A 17,783-nucleotide genomic window follows, 5' to 3' on the forward strand; every position below is an offset into this window, starting at 1 on the left:
GTCCACAGTCAGGTAGGAGCGAGTGCAAAGGCGCTGGCATGACGTACAAGTCCAGAAGTCATCCCTGTATTGCTGAGGCAACTCAGAAAGTACTTACTAATCGTCATTGACTCTGGCACCGAGGCAGAAGGTAACAGGCTGCTCAGGGGACTTCCTTGGCCTGGAGAACTGGCTTCCACGCTGGGAAAAGGCAGGCAGAAGAAGTTACACTCGGCCACTTAAAATGCACAACCCACCATTCAAAACCTAACTGGTGCTAAGTTTATTCAGGTTTGTCAGGTAGAAGGCACAGAAGGCAGCCCTTTGAAATCCTCATTATTTGCAATTCCTTATTGACAAATTTACCTGCTCACTAAAATTTACCTGTAATCCCCAAATTAATATTCTCAGTGCTTTCACGTTCGCCTAGCACATGCACAGCCCCACATGTGCATGCTCCCAGTGACAACATCAAGGTGGCTTCTGCCTTCTTTAACTTTCATACTGCAAACGTGTCCTTTGGACGGGTTATTTAGTGGTACATTTTTCACATTCCTTGGTGATTTTGCTATTTAAAATGCCCCCCAAGCATGGTGCTAAAGTACTGTCTGGTGCTCCCAAGCACAAAAAGGCTGGGATATCCATTGTGGGGAAAATACATGTTAGGTGAACTTTTGTTTAAGCATGAGTTACACTGCTGTTGGTCATGAGTTTAATGTCAATAAATAAACAACATATGTCAAATGAGGTATCATAAACAAGGTTATGTATTGACAGACTGACAAAAATGTTGCAGCAGAGGCTCACAGGAACCCAGCCCTGCACTCCCCCACCGGGAGCGGTGGTTCACTCTCACAGCAGTTTGTAGAACACAGCGACCACAAATAATCAGCCACCACAAATAATGAGAATGGACTGCATATTTATAAAAGAATTTGCATCATGGAAAAATGACACATCTTCCACATAAACAGCAGGGTTGGAGCATGGTTAAAACACACATACACACACACACACACACACACACACACACACACACACCTGCCACTACGTGAAAAGGGGCCAAAATATCAACCATGAAATAGAGTTGGGAGTTACAAGTGAGTTTTTCATTCAATGCTGCATTTTTCATTTTTTCTAAGATAAATAGCAAAAAGGACTCAGAGTCCTGGATGGGTCCGGGGACACCGATCCTCCCTGACATCACACTACTTGGCACAAGCCCCCAGCCAACAGTGCCATTCTCAGAGAGCAGAGCCTCTCCACAGGGGTGAGACCGCAGCACCACACCTGATGTGGGGCAACCGGCCGGGAGCTCAGGGCATGAGTGCAGACGTGATACCTCTCTGAAACACCAGGGTAAATCGTAAAGAGAGAGGAGGAAAACACAGTAACAGCAGCAAGGATAAGAGAGATTTTGCACTGCCACCAAACCACCAATGAGTTTGGGCAATGCAAATCTCTGAGATGCTTTAATTTGAAAAAGGAAAGCTGGCATGGTACTCACTACTGTATGCCAGACTAAACACTTCGTAAGTATATGATATTTAAGCAGCTTAAATACCATATAATATTAATTACTCAATATTATCCTTAAATATTAAAATTGGTGATCAGTGACAAAGGAGGCACCCATATATGTCTCCAAAGGTATACAAAGTAAAGGTGGTATGCAAATGAAGTTCAACAAATCCTGTTTCTTACAGTCTCTCATGCTCTTTAACCCTTGACAACTTCACACTCTGTGATGTTAAGACTAAACCTGGGCACAAATGAGGCCTTGCTCTTCAATCCTAGCAGGTGCCCTCCTATCTTTAGAAAAGAATAAAATGCTGAATAAAATTCAATCCCAAAGGCAACCTGGTTTCTGAGTACTGACCTGTACCGAGGTCCAGGGTCCGGGAGCACGCGGTCCTCAGGGCCTGTCCCGTTCTCCAGGCTTCCAACGGGGGCATCTGTGAACAGAGAGAAAGTCAGGTTTCTGCTTTCATTTCATTTTCTCCATGAGACAAGGATACAATGCAGACATTGGCTCATCTGCTAAACCAGTTGACTTAGAAATTCTTTCCTCATTGGTACACTGGATTTTTATCTGCTACCAGTTTCATTTTTTTTTGGGCCACAATCTCAGATTTTCATCGGTCACGGATAAAAGGTCCTAACCTTTTTTACTTAGCCACCTAGAATTACCCATGAAGTCCACAATCACAGCCAACCTCAGAATCAGAGAAAAATCAGCTTTTAGACAAAACAGCTCCTGCCCGTAGTGGCTCAGGATGGACACGAGAGGGCAGCACAGTCTAATTGCTGACTGTGTCTGCTCAGGTCAAAACAAAGCAACTGCCTATTTCTAAAAAGCCACTTGCCTGCATTCAGTGCCATGTGGGAAAGGCATCTGGAAGAAGTGAGGCCACATATAGTCTCCAGAAACAGTAGGCAAGCGACACTATAGATTTTCATAAATGTAACAGCTGCTGTTTCCTTCCAGGAAAAGGTACAAATCTTATTATATGCCATAGGCTAGATGGTGACATTAAAGTCAGTTTCACTCACATTTGCTCACAACATTTGGTGAAACTTCTGGCATGTCAATGCCCACCACAGCACCAGGCCTGGGCGGGAACAGGGGACAGAGATGGAAGGGAACGCATCCGGTTTCCCTGAGCCATCCATCACAGCCTCCTGGGTGTCATCCCTTCAGTTTATGCTAGTTTCGTCCTGCTCAGGACTGCCCAGCTTTTAAGGGGTTGAACTAAGAGAGCTCTAAAAGAAAACGGTTTCTCACATTTTCCTTCATCCCGCTATCACCATCAAGCTATTCCACTTGCTCCTACCTCTTTCACAAAGTTTGAAGAGGAGAGAGAAAGAGTGCTTGGCCACCTGCCCTGCTTTGCTCCCTGGTGTTATGGCTCATTTGGGAATGAGGGCTCTGCCTGGGTTCAAGCCTTGCTCCCAACCTTAACTCAGCAAGTTACCTATACTCTTTGTGCCTCGGTTTCCTCATCTGTGAAATGGGATGACACTCCTGCCTACCATACAACATTTAAGTAATGCCTACATATAATAAAATTACGATATGTGTAAAACTCAGTGGGAATACTCAATGAACGAGTGCTAGCATCAGCGTATTCTATAACAGCAGGCCCCCATCTTCCCAGTCAACTGAATTGCACTCAAAGGAACCCAAGGAACACTTCCCTGAGTCCCCCTCCCACCTTCCTGCAGCCCATGACAAGGTCGAACAAGCACTCATCCTTGGAATGCTTTCGCAGGCTTCATAACAATGATCTTCAGTCCTCCTCCCCCACCATTTTTTCCTCTGATTCCCAAGCAAAGGTGTCCCTGACTCACAGCTCTGTGGCCTCTGTCCCAGCAAGGCCTTCGTTGCAGACTTCACCTCCGTGAAGACGACAACTCTCAAGCCCTCACCCCTGGCTAGGAGCTGAACCTTGAGTCCTAGTCCCATGTTTCTAACTGCCCACCAGAAATCTCTACTGGGATGTCCTACAGGGCCTACCAACTGATCGTGATCTTCAAAACCACACCTCTTCTGTTACCACTTCCCACTGGGCTGTAACCTCAGAAAAGAGTGGCACTCACCATCCCTCCCATCACAGCACTACGCAGTGCCCAAGACCTACCAGTTCCACCTTGTTATCTCCCACTCCTTGCTTACAAGCTGTTTTCACCCTAGTTCAAAGGCTTGATTCCTCCTAGGACAGGGATGTCAAACTCACTTTCACTGGGAGCCACATTAACCTTGCAGTTGCCTTCAAAGAACCAAATATAATTTTAGGACTGTATAAATATAACTACTCCTTAACTAGGGGCAAGAAGCTCTACATTCAGACCTTTGAAGGCAACCTCGAGGCTGATGTGGCCCCCAGTGAAAATGCGTCTGACACCCCTGTCCTAGGGGTCTCCTGCAGCAGGCCACTTGGTTCCGCCTCACCCTCTCTAATCTGATTCACACACAGCTTTCGGACCATGCTCATGAGGCAAAGATGAGAGGACTCCAACACACACGTGGAATCCCCTAGCTGGAGTAAAGGCCAATGTCACTCACCAGCACCCCAGACACAATCCTGGCTTGGCCCAAGTGGATTTCCCTTCATAACACAGACCCACGATCAACTGCAGATGTAGTGGGCCTGAGGCGCTGGAGCCACAGAGTGGTCGGAGACACAGGCTACCTCACTCATCCTCAAGGTCCCTTCTGACGCCGGAACTACTATTATCTTCATTTTATAAATGAGGAAACAGACCTCAAGGATTTCAGTTACTTGTCTAGTATCACACAGCTGAAGTGTGAGGATGTGAACCCACGTCTGCCCAGTGGCAGAGCTGAGTCCTTGCCCACTTTCGTCTCTCTCATCCAGCTGGTCTGAAATATCTGCTGTTCCCTCTATAGGTCCCTGGCACTCCTGTGCCATTCCTTTGTCCACACTGTGTCCCCAACCAGGTATCATTTGCGAACTTCCAGATGCCCATTCCCTACAGCATGCCCACACCCCCTCCTACTGCATCCATCCACTCACAACTCAACAAAGGCTTTCTGAACCCCAGCTGTGGGCCTGGCTCTGGCCAGGGTCACACTTGAATCAAGACAAACATCTTCCCTATTTTCATGGACCTCAAAAACTAGTGGGAAGTGGGGCATAGGTATTATCAAGTAATTACCCAAATACGCCATCACAAACATAATCACAAAAATAGAGAGCAATGCAGACACACCAGATTCTCAACAGCATAAAACATGAGGCCTGGCCCGCCTGGGCAGTGGGACACAGGAGCCTGTTTTAAGGCGGCAACACGGCCGTGACCAGAAGGACGTGCTAAGGTAGGGTAAGCAAGGCAGGAGGAGCCTGAGGACTGAACCGACAGCAGGCGTGGTGTAAGGAAGTGGAAGCGCAGCAGTGTGGCTGGGCCACTGAGCAAAAGGGAAATGGGAGGGGATGAGGCTGCTGGAGCAAGCTGGGGCCTGGGCAGCCACAGTGAGGATTCTGGATTTTATCCTACAGTTATTTTATCCTATCTGGATTTTAGAACAGGGGGATAAGGCAACCTGATTTATGTTCTGTAAAAGCACTCTAGCTGCTGAAAGAAGAATGGATGGGGCCGGGGCCAGGAACAGAAGTGAAGAAGGCCATTGGGAAGCTCCTTTGCTATAGCCCAGGCAAGAGATAGGATGTTAGAACAGGGTGGCGAAAGCATTCAAGGTACACACTTCGCCCATTCATGCCTTTCTCCTTTACCTCGGGTGATTCCAATGATGTTCCCTGTCTCCTTTTCACTACAAAACTCCAGGAGGGACTCATCTTTGGATGCCCAGAGCCTGGAACAGTGCTGATGCAAAACAGCATTACCCACTAAATGAGCAAAGAAACCCAGGAGTCCCAAGTAGCACATGACCTACATAATGGGGGGTAGAAACCACGCAATACAGGCCCTGCAGCCACTAGTTTCCTGACATTCCAAACAGTAAAATTAGTTCCTGGGAGGAAAGCTCTCAAATCAACCATCTCAGGTTAAAACAATGCTACCACAGACCCTCCTCACCCTGGATGAGCAACTCCTGAGACCTGATGTCAGGGCAAGAAGCTGAAGACCATACAACCTGATGGGAGAGGCAGAGCTGAGGGCCTGAGGTTTCTAATGAACTGCACCCACCGGAAATCGGCTCTGCACTTGCTCAGTCCAACAGTAAAAGCACACCCCACAGTGGGGGCTGGGCAGCACAGGTTTCCCATGTGTAGGGAGTAGTCACAGGTGCTTTGTTTGCCCCACTGGTCATTCTCAGGTGAAAAGAACTTTGGGGCACTCTTTCCCTTCCAGCCTCAAAGAAACATAGGTAGATAAAAATGCTTTGCTCTGTTGCAGGTAATATACATGCCCTAAGAATGACAGCATGTCCAATCCTTCACCTGCTTCTCAGGGACTCATGTGACCCTGGCCCAGCATCTCCCTTAGCTGAGCCCCCACCCCACCCAACCTGAGAAATTCTGCCCAAAGCACAGCCCTGATACACAGAACCACCTCTTCCAACATTCACAAGGATAATGATTCTGTGTTCAGGGTTCCTTTCTCTGCTGCTTTCTCCCTCCCTAGACTTGGCTACCAAAACATATATCCTTCCCCACTGTGTCCCTCTCCCCACTTTTTATTCTCTTCCCTCCCTCCCTTTCTCTAAATATCCCAAAGGCAGTGACAGCAAAGGCACTAACATTTTCAAAGATGATGGGAAAGTCTCCTAAGTTAGGAGCCTCCTGTGTGCAAAGTCTCCACTAACTACATGTTATGGCTCCTGGGCCTCACTGAGAGAGAACAGGTTAACACGCTCCATTGAAGGGTGTCAATCTCAAGGAACACTAGTCAGAAATGGAGGGAAAGAAAAGGAGTCTGAGAAAACAGTCTTAGCTGTGCCAGGTGCTGCCCGGGAAGGGTCCCCCTGCAGGCAGGCTGGGCCTGGTACCACCTGGGCCACATGCCTGCCGTGGAAATGGGGCATCAGGCCAGAAGGGACTTGATGCAGTTTGGCATTCCAATCAGGTAACAGATTCCCCCAGCTCTTATTCTAGTGTCTTCATGCAGCCCTAGAGTAATCTTTCTCCCAATGCCATGTTCCTACTGACATTTGCCCCTCAGGCTATCACAAGCTTCCAAGATCCCTGACAGCTTTGTTATTGTCGTAAAATAAAAAGGTGGCAGACTGGCTCCCACCAGCATCTCTGGCAAGGGTCATCAGATAAGCTGGAGCTTGGGCCCCATCAGTGGTGAAAAGATGGAGCCTCTGGGTCTGTGAGGACGACAGCCAGAGGTGGCACTGCGGGAAATCTGCTAGGGGGACGTCTTCTCTTGAGGATCCTCAAGGATCCTGGAAACTGGCCAAAAGCTACTTCCCCTGGAGACACTGATCCACAGAAAGCCCAGAGGGAAGAAGACTGCTGGGTTCTATAGGACTAAACCTCAATTTGAATGGCAAACAGCATTTTGGAGCAGCTAGCCATCCTCCCCCAGCATCTGATAGTTAGAGAAGCCCAGTTAAGAGATGAAAAGGCCACCAGAAACAAAACAGATGGTCTAGTGCAGGCACTTAACATCCTAGTAATGCTTCTCAACCCAGCTGAAAGGTCCCTCCACTGGGGAGCAGGACCAGGTGAATGGGAACCTTGACCATGACTTGAAAGCCATGGACAAACCCTAGAAACTCTCCAATGTCCTAGGCTTGCACAGGACCCCCTGCTCTCTGCAAACCCCCACTCCCATCTCAGACATTTTGCCCACATCTGCACTGCCCCTGCATGGGCAGTAGGCAAGGCAACCCAGGGCAGTCCCTTAAGTGCAAGGAGGGAACAATGCCACCAGCCTGCAGTCATGAGCAAGGCCTGCCAGACTGCCCACCTCTCTTGGAGATTTCAACTAAGACGCAGAGAGAAGTGCTGGTTGGGATGGAAGGTCACAGGGCTGAGGCAATGGTGTTGCCACCTCAGCCAAGTACAGGACAAAAGGGGAGGGAGTAAAATTGACAAGGGAACAAAGTCAGACCAGCAGATAGGAGATGGGGGCAGATCCCCGTGTAGAAGTGTGGGGCACAGAATGAGAGAGACGGCCGGACCTGGCCAGGTCAAGGGTCCTCTCCATTCCAGGCCCAGCTGCCCACAGGATGCCCTGTCACATCACCGTGACAACTTTAGCAATGAGCTGCACCCTTTCCCACATGAACTTAGGGAATCTTCACCACAAATCTGAGAGGAAGGTGATGATAACAGAACAACTCCCCCCTCCTCCTAGGCTGTGGTCAAGAATGAATGAGTGAGTTTATCCAGTCAGTCACCTTACAGCAGGGGTCCTCAACCTCCAGGCCACGGTACCCATACTGGTCCAGGCCTGTTAGGAACCGGGCCACATGGCACGAGGTGAGCTTGAATGTAAGGTGCTTGAGTCACCCCCGAAACCATCTGTGCCCCCCACCCCCATCTGTAGAAAACCTCTTCCAGGAAACCGGTCCCTGGCTCCAAAAAGGTTGTGGACCACTGCTTCACAGTCTTGGACTCACTTCAAGGGCTTTGTAAGTGTTGGCCACATTATCGCTGTCATCCACTTTCCAGAAGAGGAGACCAGCCTGGCGGACGTGAGTCGCTTAGCTGTGCATGCGCATTAACCTCCAAGTAAACCAGGAATATGCTGCTCAAGAGCAGGAGCCTGCTCCAGTTCCTGCAACTTCCTAGAGCTGAGACTGATCTGACCCCCATTCTAAACTGCAGCCAGTCAGCGGCCCCACCACCCTCTTCACACGAGCCAGTTAGAATGGGTTTCTGTTCCTTGCACAGTGACAAGTACAATAGTCTGTCATCGGTTCAGAACATCAGCAGCTTCCCGAGCAGTTGGTGGGCCCTTGTTACGGTATCTTAAACCTGGCCCTGGAAAGATAAGAAGGGGACTTGGTGGGTGAGGGTCGGGGAACCGAGGCCTCGCTGCCTCAGTGGTGCTGTGGGGAAGTGGCAGGCACTAAGTCAGTGAGGTACAGCACACCCGCTCTTCTGGGCGAGCTGGGCTCCTGTACGTACCCCCAACCACTACCACTCCCGTGGCCTGCCCCTGCTAGGAAGACGACAGCAAACCACACACAAGTTGCTCAACAGCAGGGAACAGGTCAGAACTACTTATCCACTCCATAGGCGGGTTTTAAGCAAGCTACTCCCTGACCCCCAAGCACTTGGCTACAAAGGGTGCCAGGGCCTTTATAGCTATGGGTTCTGTGATCTCCCTTCTCCTAAGAGGCAAAAATAGTGGTCATCATTTGTGGTCAGCTTGTACACGACCAAGTTCAACAATCACTGGCAAGAAAAGAAACAGACTGGAGGGCTCCCTGGTGACGTGCCAGCTCATTTCTGCCCAGCAGTCACTCAGGTGAGAGTACCTCAAAATACCCAGCTCCACAAGAAAGGAAACCAAACCCTCGGTCACCCTGAATCTCAACAACAGGCCCTCTGGCTCTGAGCCCCAGGCTTCCTTGTTCCCACTCCCACCAGCAGAGGTGACCCAGACACTCCTGCAGGTCTTAGAGCCAAAGCTTGTACTGGAGGAAAAGAGCAATCAGAAAACACCCACCTGCAGGGCTGAAGGAGCCCATTCCGCTGACCGGAAAGAGGACATCGGTGTCACCGTGCAGCACCTGCAGTGGAGCCCAGCTGTGCCTCTGGGAGAGGCAGGTGTTCCCGTCCAGTGGCCTATGGTGAAAGAATACAGCTGTGTGAAAGAGCAAAGGGCCCCTGTGGGCTCAGATCACCACAAGCAACTGCTGGGCCTCCCAAAAGTTCTTTCTTGGAAACTAACCAGGCCATGAAGGGGCTGGGTATAGAAGGAAATGCAGGCAGGAGGCAGGAGGATGGGGTCTGGAGCCAGACCCCTGGCACTTGTTCTTTCAGCCACTGTTTACTGAGTACCTACTACATGCCAGGCGGTGTGCAGCGCATATATTTTGTGCTGGCAAAAGAGCCAGCACACGGTGTTTATCCTACATCCATAAAGCTTACAGTCTGTTGGAGACACACACATGAATCAAACAATCCCACTAGAAGGTATAAAATTGCAGCTCAGCTTTGTGGTTGGTCAGGAAGGTCATGGAAGTCTTCCTGGAAGAGGGAAAGTCTGGGACGAGAGCTGAAGGAAGCACAAGAGTTACCTGAGTGAAGAGGTGGGACAAGAGGGACAGAGGGGGAGGGAAGCATGTGCACTGTGCTGAAGGAAAAAGCATGGTGTGTTCCAGGGTCTGAAACGATGGCAGTCACATGACCCTGGGCTGGCATCACTTGGCCTGACTGGTTCTCAAACCCTCTCGGGTAAAAGAACAGAATCAGACCAGATCATGTCTGGGTCCCTTCCAAGAAAGGAAGTCAGCTTAAATATTAACCAGGCTCAAGTGATCTGTTATACTGTCACCATATCCACTAAGTATAAAATGAACCTGTATGAGCTTTGTAATTAATACCAGGCTGCCTCACTTACATTTGAGAAAGTATTGGCCCACAGCAGCATTTGCCTCTGGGCAATTAGAAAACACTAATAAATACCAGGATGTATTTGTGTAGTACTTTAAAGACTACAAAATCACTTTGTAACTCAGTTGTAAAGAACAAATCAGGTCATAATCATACCTACTTAATAGAGGAAGGGAGGGAGGAGGAGAAGGAGGGAAAAGGGTGAGGGAAGTACATAGAAAAGGGAGGAAAGGAAAGGAGGAAGGAAGGGAAAGAGGGGGGAAAACTCAGAGATTCTGGGACTTGTCCAAGACAGTCAGCCTTGAGGACAGACCAGGGCTTGTGGAGGGTCAAGCACTGGTCTCCCACATCAGATTACAATGGGTCTCCTGGCTACTATCTACCATGACATGATGCAAAGAGTTTTTCTTTCTGTCTTTAGAGTGGGAATCAACCAAATTTTTTGTAAAAAAACAGACTGCAAATATTTTAGGCTTTGTGGCCATACCTATTTTTCTTTGGGTTTTTTGTTTGTTTTTTAACAGCCAACCATTCCTAGCTTGACAGGGGTTTGGCCTGCAGGCATAGTTGGCTGCCTCCTTTGTCAGAGACCATCATGCAGACATTCTGTTCTCAGCCCTCCCCAGCTTTTGGTCATACATCTGGCACAGACCAAAAGTCCACAGAATTTTGCACAATGTTTCATTTAATCCTGCAGGTAACACACACAATGGGACTCTCAGATGGCACTCTAGGGTGCAAAAGAGGAAGCCCAGTTCTCAGATGAACTTGGCTGTGCCCTAGAATTTGTACAGACCCGCTCTCACAGGGCTCCAATCCCACAGCTGGTGACAGGGGTGGTCAGGGCACCCTCAAGAGAAGGCAGCCAAACCACCAGTCCTTCCCTCGCCACTGCACTCGCTCCACGGGGGTGGGATTTTCTGCCGTCTCAGAGGGGAAACCCTGCCACTTTCCAGCAACATATGCAGGGTGCCAGGTGAAGCCAGGCCCCAGCAGCTGAGGGTGGGAGGCCAAGTAAAAGTGGCCAACGGCCACCACCTCTAAAGTTAAGCCACACTGAAGTGACTCCTGAGGCAGACAGCAATTCAGAATATGGTGCCAACCTTGGCTTAAAAACATAATAGCACCTGTTGCTTTTCATTAGAAAAGTGAAACACATTTAAAAAACCATGAAAATGTAAAAAAAAAAAAAAAAAAAAAGAGGAGGGAAAAAATGTACACCCAAAGCCACATTATTCAAAGCACAATTGATTTAGACACTATTTCCTTAGTGTCTTTTTCCTTTCTTTCTTATACATACTTTTCTTTACAAGGTCATAATGAAACTAAATGTAGATTTTTATATTTGGCTTTTTTCATTCAATATTAATTCCCAAGTTCATCTTCATACTACTTGGATACTCTTAAATTTCACTTAAGAGGTTTAAGATCCTAACCATTATGATGTTAAGGTTTAGCTCTGGCTGGTGTGGCTCAGTGGGTTGAGTGCCGGCCTGAGAACCAAATGGTCGCCAGTTCAATTCCCAGTCAGGGCATATGCGTAGGTAGTGGACCAGGTCCCTGGATGGGGGCACATGAGAGGCAACCACACACTGATGTTTCTCTCCCTCTCTTTCTCCCTTCCATCCTTCCTCTCCCTAAAAATAGATAAATAAGTAATTCTTTTAAAAAAATGTTATGGTTTAAACGATGGAATATTCTCTTAACTGTTCCCCTGGGTTGCATATTTAGGTCAGCTCCAATGTTTTGCTTCTCTAAGTAAGGGCTTTGGTATCTAGATGCAGCAACCCTTTTCCTGGGACTGCCCTCAGGGTAGGTCCCTGGTAGTGTAATTGCTAAATCAAGTAAGATAAGCATTTTTAAGGCTGCTGGCAATGTGTCAAACTGTTTTCCCGGGAGCGCTGTCAACACTACCAGATATCTATGAGGATGGCCCTGTGTCTGGCCCTGCCACATCTTTCATCCCACAGTTCATGCCCACTGTGTGCCTAGAAGACACCAAGCCTGAGGACACCCTGAGAACAAGCCACTCCCAGGGCACTAACCCAGGGTTCACTTTTTTTTCCAGTTCTCACTTTAAATCCTGGCAAATATGACAGGTCTATCACAGTACCTGGTTTTACTTTGCATTTGCTTAATTGCCAGTGAGGGACAACATTTTTCCATATGTTTGCAATTCTTTCTGAAGTACACCCCACTTCCCTACTGGCATCATAGGACATATATGAAATGATAGAAAAACTCTTTTCTATAATAAAGGTATAACCCTCTTTTTTAAAAAAAGACAAAAATCAAAGCCAACACTTATAAATATTGAGGTAGGAGGGACAAGATTTTCTTCAGTCATCAAAGAAGTGGTTTAACTGCTAGCAAACAGGCAAAAAACCCAACCTTTGGCCAACAGAGCATCTTAAAAAGTGACCACAGCAGTGACGCTGCCAGAGGCCACGGCGGTCCACAGTGTGAGTGCTTCTAGCCTGACCCTTGCAGACCTAGCCAGGCCCATGAAACTGCTCAAGTTCCGGCCCCTCCAGGCTTCTAGACCTTTCACGTGAACATTAGCTTAGAATCAAAAGGAAAGTTTTACTCAAGAGGCCACTTCATCATTCCTCTGCTCCTTTCCCCAAGATGCTCTGCAGAATGTTCACTCGAGACCCCCCTTTATAGCAGGAGAGGCTGTCCATAGTCTGCAGGAGGCTCAGTGGCCTCAAAGGGCCAGGCCTCTGTAAAGGTCACCCTGAACTGTTCTGTGTTTCACACATCACAATGCCGGCAGCTACCTTGGCTTGCAAGGTGACCTCCCCTCCATACTCCCATCAATGGCACCAGTCCACTGGGAAAAGAAATGACTGTTTGAGGCCAATAAGAACCCATGAAGTGAATCAACCTCAAGATGCACTCACCTACAGAGACATAGAATGCAAGTGGCATTTCCTAAAAGGCCCTGATTAAGACTAAAGGCAAGTGCAATGGTTCATTCTAAGTGTCAACTTGGCTATGCCACAGACATATGATCAAATGTTATTCTAGATGTCCCTGGACAGTTATTTTTTTGATGAGATTATCATTTAAATCAGTAGACTTTAAGCAAAGCAGACTACTCTCCATAGTTTGGGTGGGCCTCATCCAATCAGTTAAAGGCCTTAATAGAGAAAGACTGAGGTTCCCCAAAAAAGAAATTCTGCCAGCAGACAGCCTTTGCACTCACGCTGCAATTCTTCCTTGGGTCTTGGCCTGCCAGCCCACCCTGCAGATTGTGGACCTGCCAAATTTCCATGACCACATGAGCCAATTTCTTAAAATAAATCTCCAGATAAATACACAGAGACACACACACACTACTGATTCTGCTCCTCTGGAGAACCCTGACTCATACAGCCTATCACAAGACCTGGATCCCAGGAAGAAAAACATTCACAGCCAGTCAGCAAAACAAGCTGCAGGGAAGTGATTCTAACAAGTATTTGAGGAGGGGAAAAGAGCTTTGTATGTGAAAATGTTTATTTCAGAATGCAAAAACAAAGATGCCAACAACCTAAATACTAAGCAATGGGGGAACCTTTAGCAAATCATGACATACTGATCTGACCGTCAATCAACCAATCAATATCCAGAGTTATGTAGAAACATGGAAAATATTCGAGAGTACAGGGTGGGCAAAAGTAGATCTATAGGTGTGAATATTTAAAACAGAGTTTACTCTTGTATTTTTACTTATTAATTATTGTTATTTCCCATACTTACAACTGTAAACCTACTTTGCCCACCCCTGTATAAGCTATGGAACACAGCAGAATTATACCTTAACCCCAGCTTTGCCCAATGTTTTGACAAACCTCAACTCTCTACAAATCCCATTCTTCCATCCATCAAGCGGGGGTGATATCCACCAACCTAAGGATTAGGATAAGGTATATATATACATAGCTTGTAGTATCTGGCATACCCCACACGATCAATAAGGTGACACTTCTAAGGTAATACAGGTATCTGTATGAATGAGGACCAGGGGGACAAAAACAAAAACAGGCAAAGTGTCATGAGAAAGAAAAGAAAAACTCCTATTAAAACATTCATTTTCATAAAATGAAAAGCATAGAGCTAAGACACACTGTGCCCCTTAATCATAAAATGGGATCTCGATATATCTATTCCACTCTCATGGGCTTGAGACAGGATAGTAAGAAGCTGGGAAAATTGCTTGGCAAGTGAAACAGGGAAACTGAGACAGCTGAACACATTGGCCAAGGAATTTACAGCCAAGTGCAAAGGGTCACCAGGGTAGAAGGCTCCCAGTGCCTGGCAGGAGGCAAAACTAGGAAAACAAGGACCTCACCTCCAAGGTAACCTTTCCTCCCTGGCCTTTCGTCCCTGGAGATGACATCTAGGATGCAGTTGTATCCAGTTCTAGGCCCAGTAAAGCAGCAAAACCAGAACCAACTGCAATAACTAAAGACCCCCTGCCCTGTCACTGACCATTCAGGGGAGACCATGGCCCTAAAAGGGCCCACCTGGAGAACTGGTAAATATTCAGCTAAAACCTCCCCTGAGACCTCGCCTAAGATTCCAGCCTGCAAGAGAGATAAAAGCCTCAAGAGAAAGAGTCCAGCCCTTCCTTTCTTACCCCCCACCAGCAGCCTCCCCACCATCTCCCCACTTCTTTCTTCACAGGCACATGTCTCCTAAACTCTAAAGAAATAAGCAGGTGGCAGTTTGTCCTGGGCTGATCCCCTGAGCCTCTCTCTTCACAAAGCCCCCTTTTCTCTGACTTCCCGGGGAGCTAAAGCAGCCCAGCCTAGGCTCTCTTGTAGCTTCTTCTATGCCAAGCCCTTCCTTGTATCTTAAGTCCCCAGCTTTAATAAATACATCCTCATAGTCACCTGGACTTGTGTTGTGAAATCTTTCCTACACGAAGTCAATAACGCATGCACTACAGCTGGCCCTAGGCAGACCCACTCAGGGCCAGGCCCCTGTGCAGCAACAGGCTGGCTTTGAAGTCAACCATGATTAGGATGGTATTATACGCTGTAATGCCTAAGTGAAGAGGTGGTAACTGATTTATTTGGCATGAAGAGCAAAACCAAGCTTAGGAATTATTACAAGAGTACTGCGACAGCAGCAGCTGACCTGCATTGTCTTTCTCCATGTGCCAGCACCTGTGCAGATGGGCCCACACTTAGTATCCCATTACTTCGCTGAGGTCTGAGACTCTGAGAGGTGAAGTAACTTGTCAGACTTCATGCAACCTAAGCCATGGGGCTAGTAAATGAAGACTCAGGTTGTCTGGATTCCAAAATCCAGGCTCTTAGCTACATTTTTTTGCTTTATGACTTCACATGCATCAAGCCTGTTCCGCAGGCATAAATCCACAGCAACTCCAGCATTAAAGCAGCAAGTGGGGGCCAATTACTGCTATTCACACACCAGCAGAAAAACACAGAAATTACCAGCCCATGACTACTTTCTAGAATAACCCTGCCTTCCTCCTGAGATTACTCCGCTAAGTGGCAAGTTAAAGATGGGAGGAAAATCTATAAAACAAAAGTGAAAGATGTATATATAAAGCAAAAATTTTAAGGCACACATCTTGACACTAATTTTTAACAAGTACCTTCAAATACACTCCCTTCCCCACTCAGTTCTCAGTAAGCTAACAATGCCCCTTCCTCCTAAATCAAGACCTGATAAATAAAAGCTGCCCTAAATAAATATGAAAGCTGCATCCTTATTTCACCTAATACTGAAGAATGAGAAAGCAGTTAATGTACCACCCTTCATTAAAATCTCAAGTGGAACTTACTTCTCAGGTGACTCTGAGTGGCTCATGCGCTTCCTTCCCGACATGTACACATCATCCTCATTTTCATCAACATCCTCATCATCGATGCTTTTTACATCAAGCTTCTGGTACCCAAACTCCCCATTCAAAGACAGTGAATCAATTTTCCATGAGTTGCTGCTCTGACTTCCATTGGAATTAGGCCCAAAGGGGCTTTCAAAGGCTGACATGATATTGACCGAGGAGCGGTCAGAGTTCTCCTCCGAGCTCTCCCCAGTCCCAGGTAACTTTTTAAAACCATCACCAGCATTCTGCTCATCGTCCTCATTATCAAATGAGATAATGTTGGTCACCTTCTTTTTCTTCTTCCGTTCCTTTTTACATTTGGCATCTGACAAAAGACAAGATATGGTATAAGAAATGGTAAGCAAGATAAGGGGATGATCCAACCATCCTGACTCTGGGTTGTGGGAAATCCTCTACTACTCCACTGACAAATAAATTGTAAGCTAAAGTCAGATATTTTTTAAATCCTTAGTAAAACATCTGTTTACAGGGGACTAAGCAAAAAATGGACCTCTACTTCTGATTTAAACAATGTTTAGATATATCTCCTCAACCAAAGGAAACAAAAGAAAAAATAAATGAGAATACATTAAAACTGAAATGTTTTTGCACAGTGAAGAAAACCATTATCAAAACAAGAAGACAACCTACTGAATGGGAGAAGATACTCACCAATGATATATCTGATGAGGGATTAATATTCAAAATATATAAGGAACTCATCATACAACTTAACACCAAAGACCAAATGATCAAATTAAAAATTGAACAGAGGGCCCAAATAGACATTTCTCCAAAGAGGCTGACAGATGGCCAATAAACATATGAAAAGATGTTCAACATCACTAACCATCAGGGAAATGCGAATACGAATTACACTGAGATAACATTTCACACCTGTCAGAATGCCTGTCATCAACAAAAAATAAACAAGTGCTGACTAGGATGTGGAGAAAAGGGAACCGTGATACCCTGTTGGTGGGATTATAAACTGGTGCAGCCACTGTGGAAAACAGTATGGAGTTACCTCAAAATTTTAAAAATATAACCACCATATGACCCATTAATTCCACTTCTGGGTATTCAGCTGAAAAAAATCCAAAATACAAATTCAAAAAGATACATGCACCCCTATGTTCACTGCAACATTACTTATAATAGCCAAATAATAGCCAAGATATGGAAACAACCTAAATGTCCATCAAGAGGCAAATGAATAAAAATTATGCAGTACATATATACAATGGAACATTACTCAGCCATAAAAAAAAAGAATGAAACTTGACTATTTGTGACAATATGGATGGACCTAGAGGGTATGATGCCAAGTGAAATAAATCAGACAGAGGAAGACAAATACCATACAGTTTCACTTATATGTGAAATCTAAAAAATAAAACAAAAAAAAAACTAACAAACAAAACAGAAGCAGACTCATAGAGAACAAATTGTCAGTTGTCAGAAAGGAGAAAGGTGAGAGGATAGTTGAAAATAGTGAAAGGGATTAATAAGTACAAACTGGCAGTTACAAAATAGTCAGGGGGATGTAAAGTACAGCAGAGGGAATATATTCAATGATATTGTAATAATTATGTATGGAGCCAGATGGGTACTAGACTTACTGGGGGTGATCACTTCATAAGGTAATATAAATGTCTAACCTCTATGTGTACACCTGAAACTAATATTGTATGTCAACTGTAATTGAAAAATAAATTTTAAAAATATACCACAGATCATATGTTAAAATTGTTTCCTCTAAACTATCCTTCCAAGCACTTTGATTTGAAGAATATTATCATTAATAAAATGATTTTCATTGTTTCACTTGGAAAAATACTCTCATTGCTGGCAGATGAAACCAAGAAAATTTGTTTGGGGTTGTAGTCAGTTGTTCAATGACCACAAATTCCTCCCATCCCTGCATAAGCCCCTTTGCAATGGGACTTCACCCCGCC

General features: G+C 46.2%; 1 protein-coding gene across 4 annotated transcripts in view; it reads right to left on the reverse strand.

The window, feature by feature from the left end:
• The window catches only part of SNX29 (sorting nexin 29), a 574,556-nt gene that overhangs the window by 479,036 nt on the left and 77,737 nt on the right, over positions 1-17,783 (reverse strand). For all 4 annotated transcript variants that reach the window (XR_004902062.1, XM_028512599.2, XM_036020920.1 and 1 more), the window contains 4 exons: positions 15,781-16,150; positions 9,091-9,209; positions 1,859-1,934; positions 98-180 (listed from right to left, as the gene is read on the reverse strand). Coding sequence is in view for 3 of the 4 variants with exons in the window: in XM_028512599.2 (XP_028368400.1) it covers positions 98-180; positions 1,859-1,934; positions 9,091-9,209; positions 15,781-16,150 (648 nt within the window). In the remaining variant the exon portion in view is untranslated. The remainder of the gene's footprint in view (positions 1-97; positions 181-1,858; positions 1,935-9,090; positions 9,210-15,780; positions 16,151-17,783) is intronic.

This window comes from Phyllostomus discolor, chromosome 3 (genome assembly GCF_004126475.2).
Source record: "Phyllostomus discolor isolate MPI-MPIP mPhyDis1 chromosome 3, mPhyDis1.pri.v3, whole genome shotgun sequence".
NCBI classification, from domain to species: Eukaryota; Metazoa; Chordata; class Mammalia; order Chiroptera; family Phyllostomidae; genus Phyllostomus; species Phyllostomus discolor.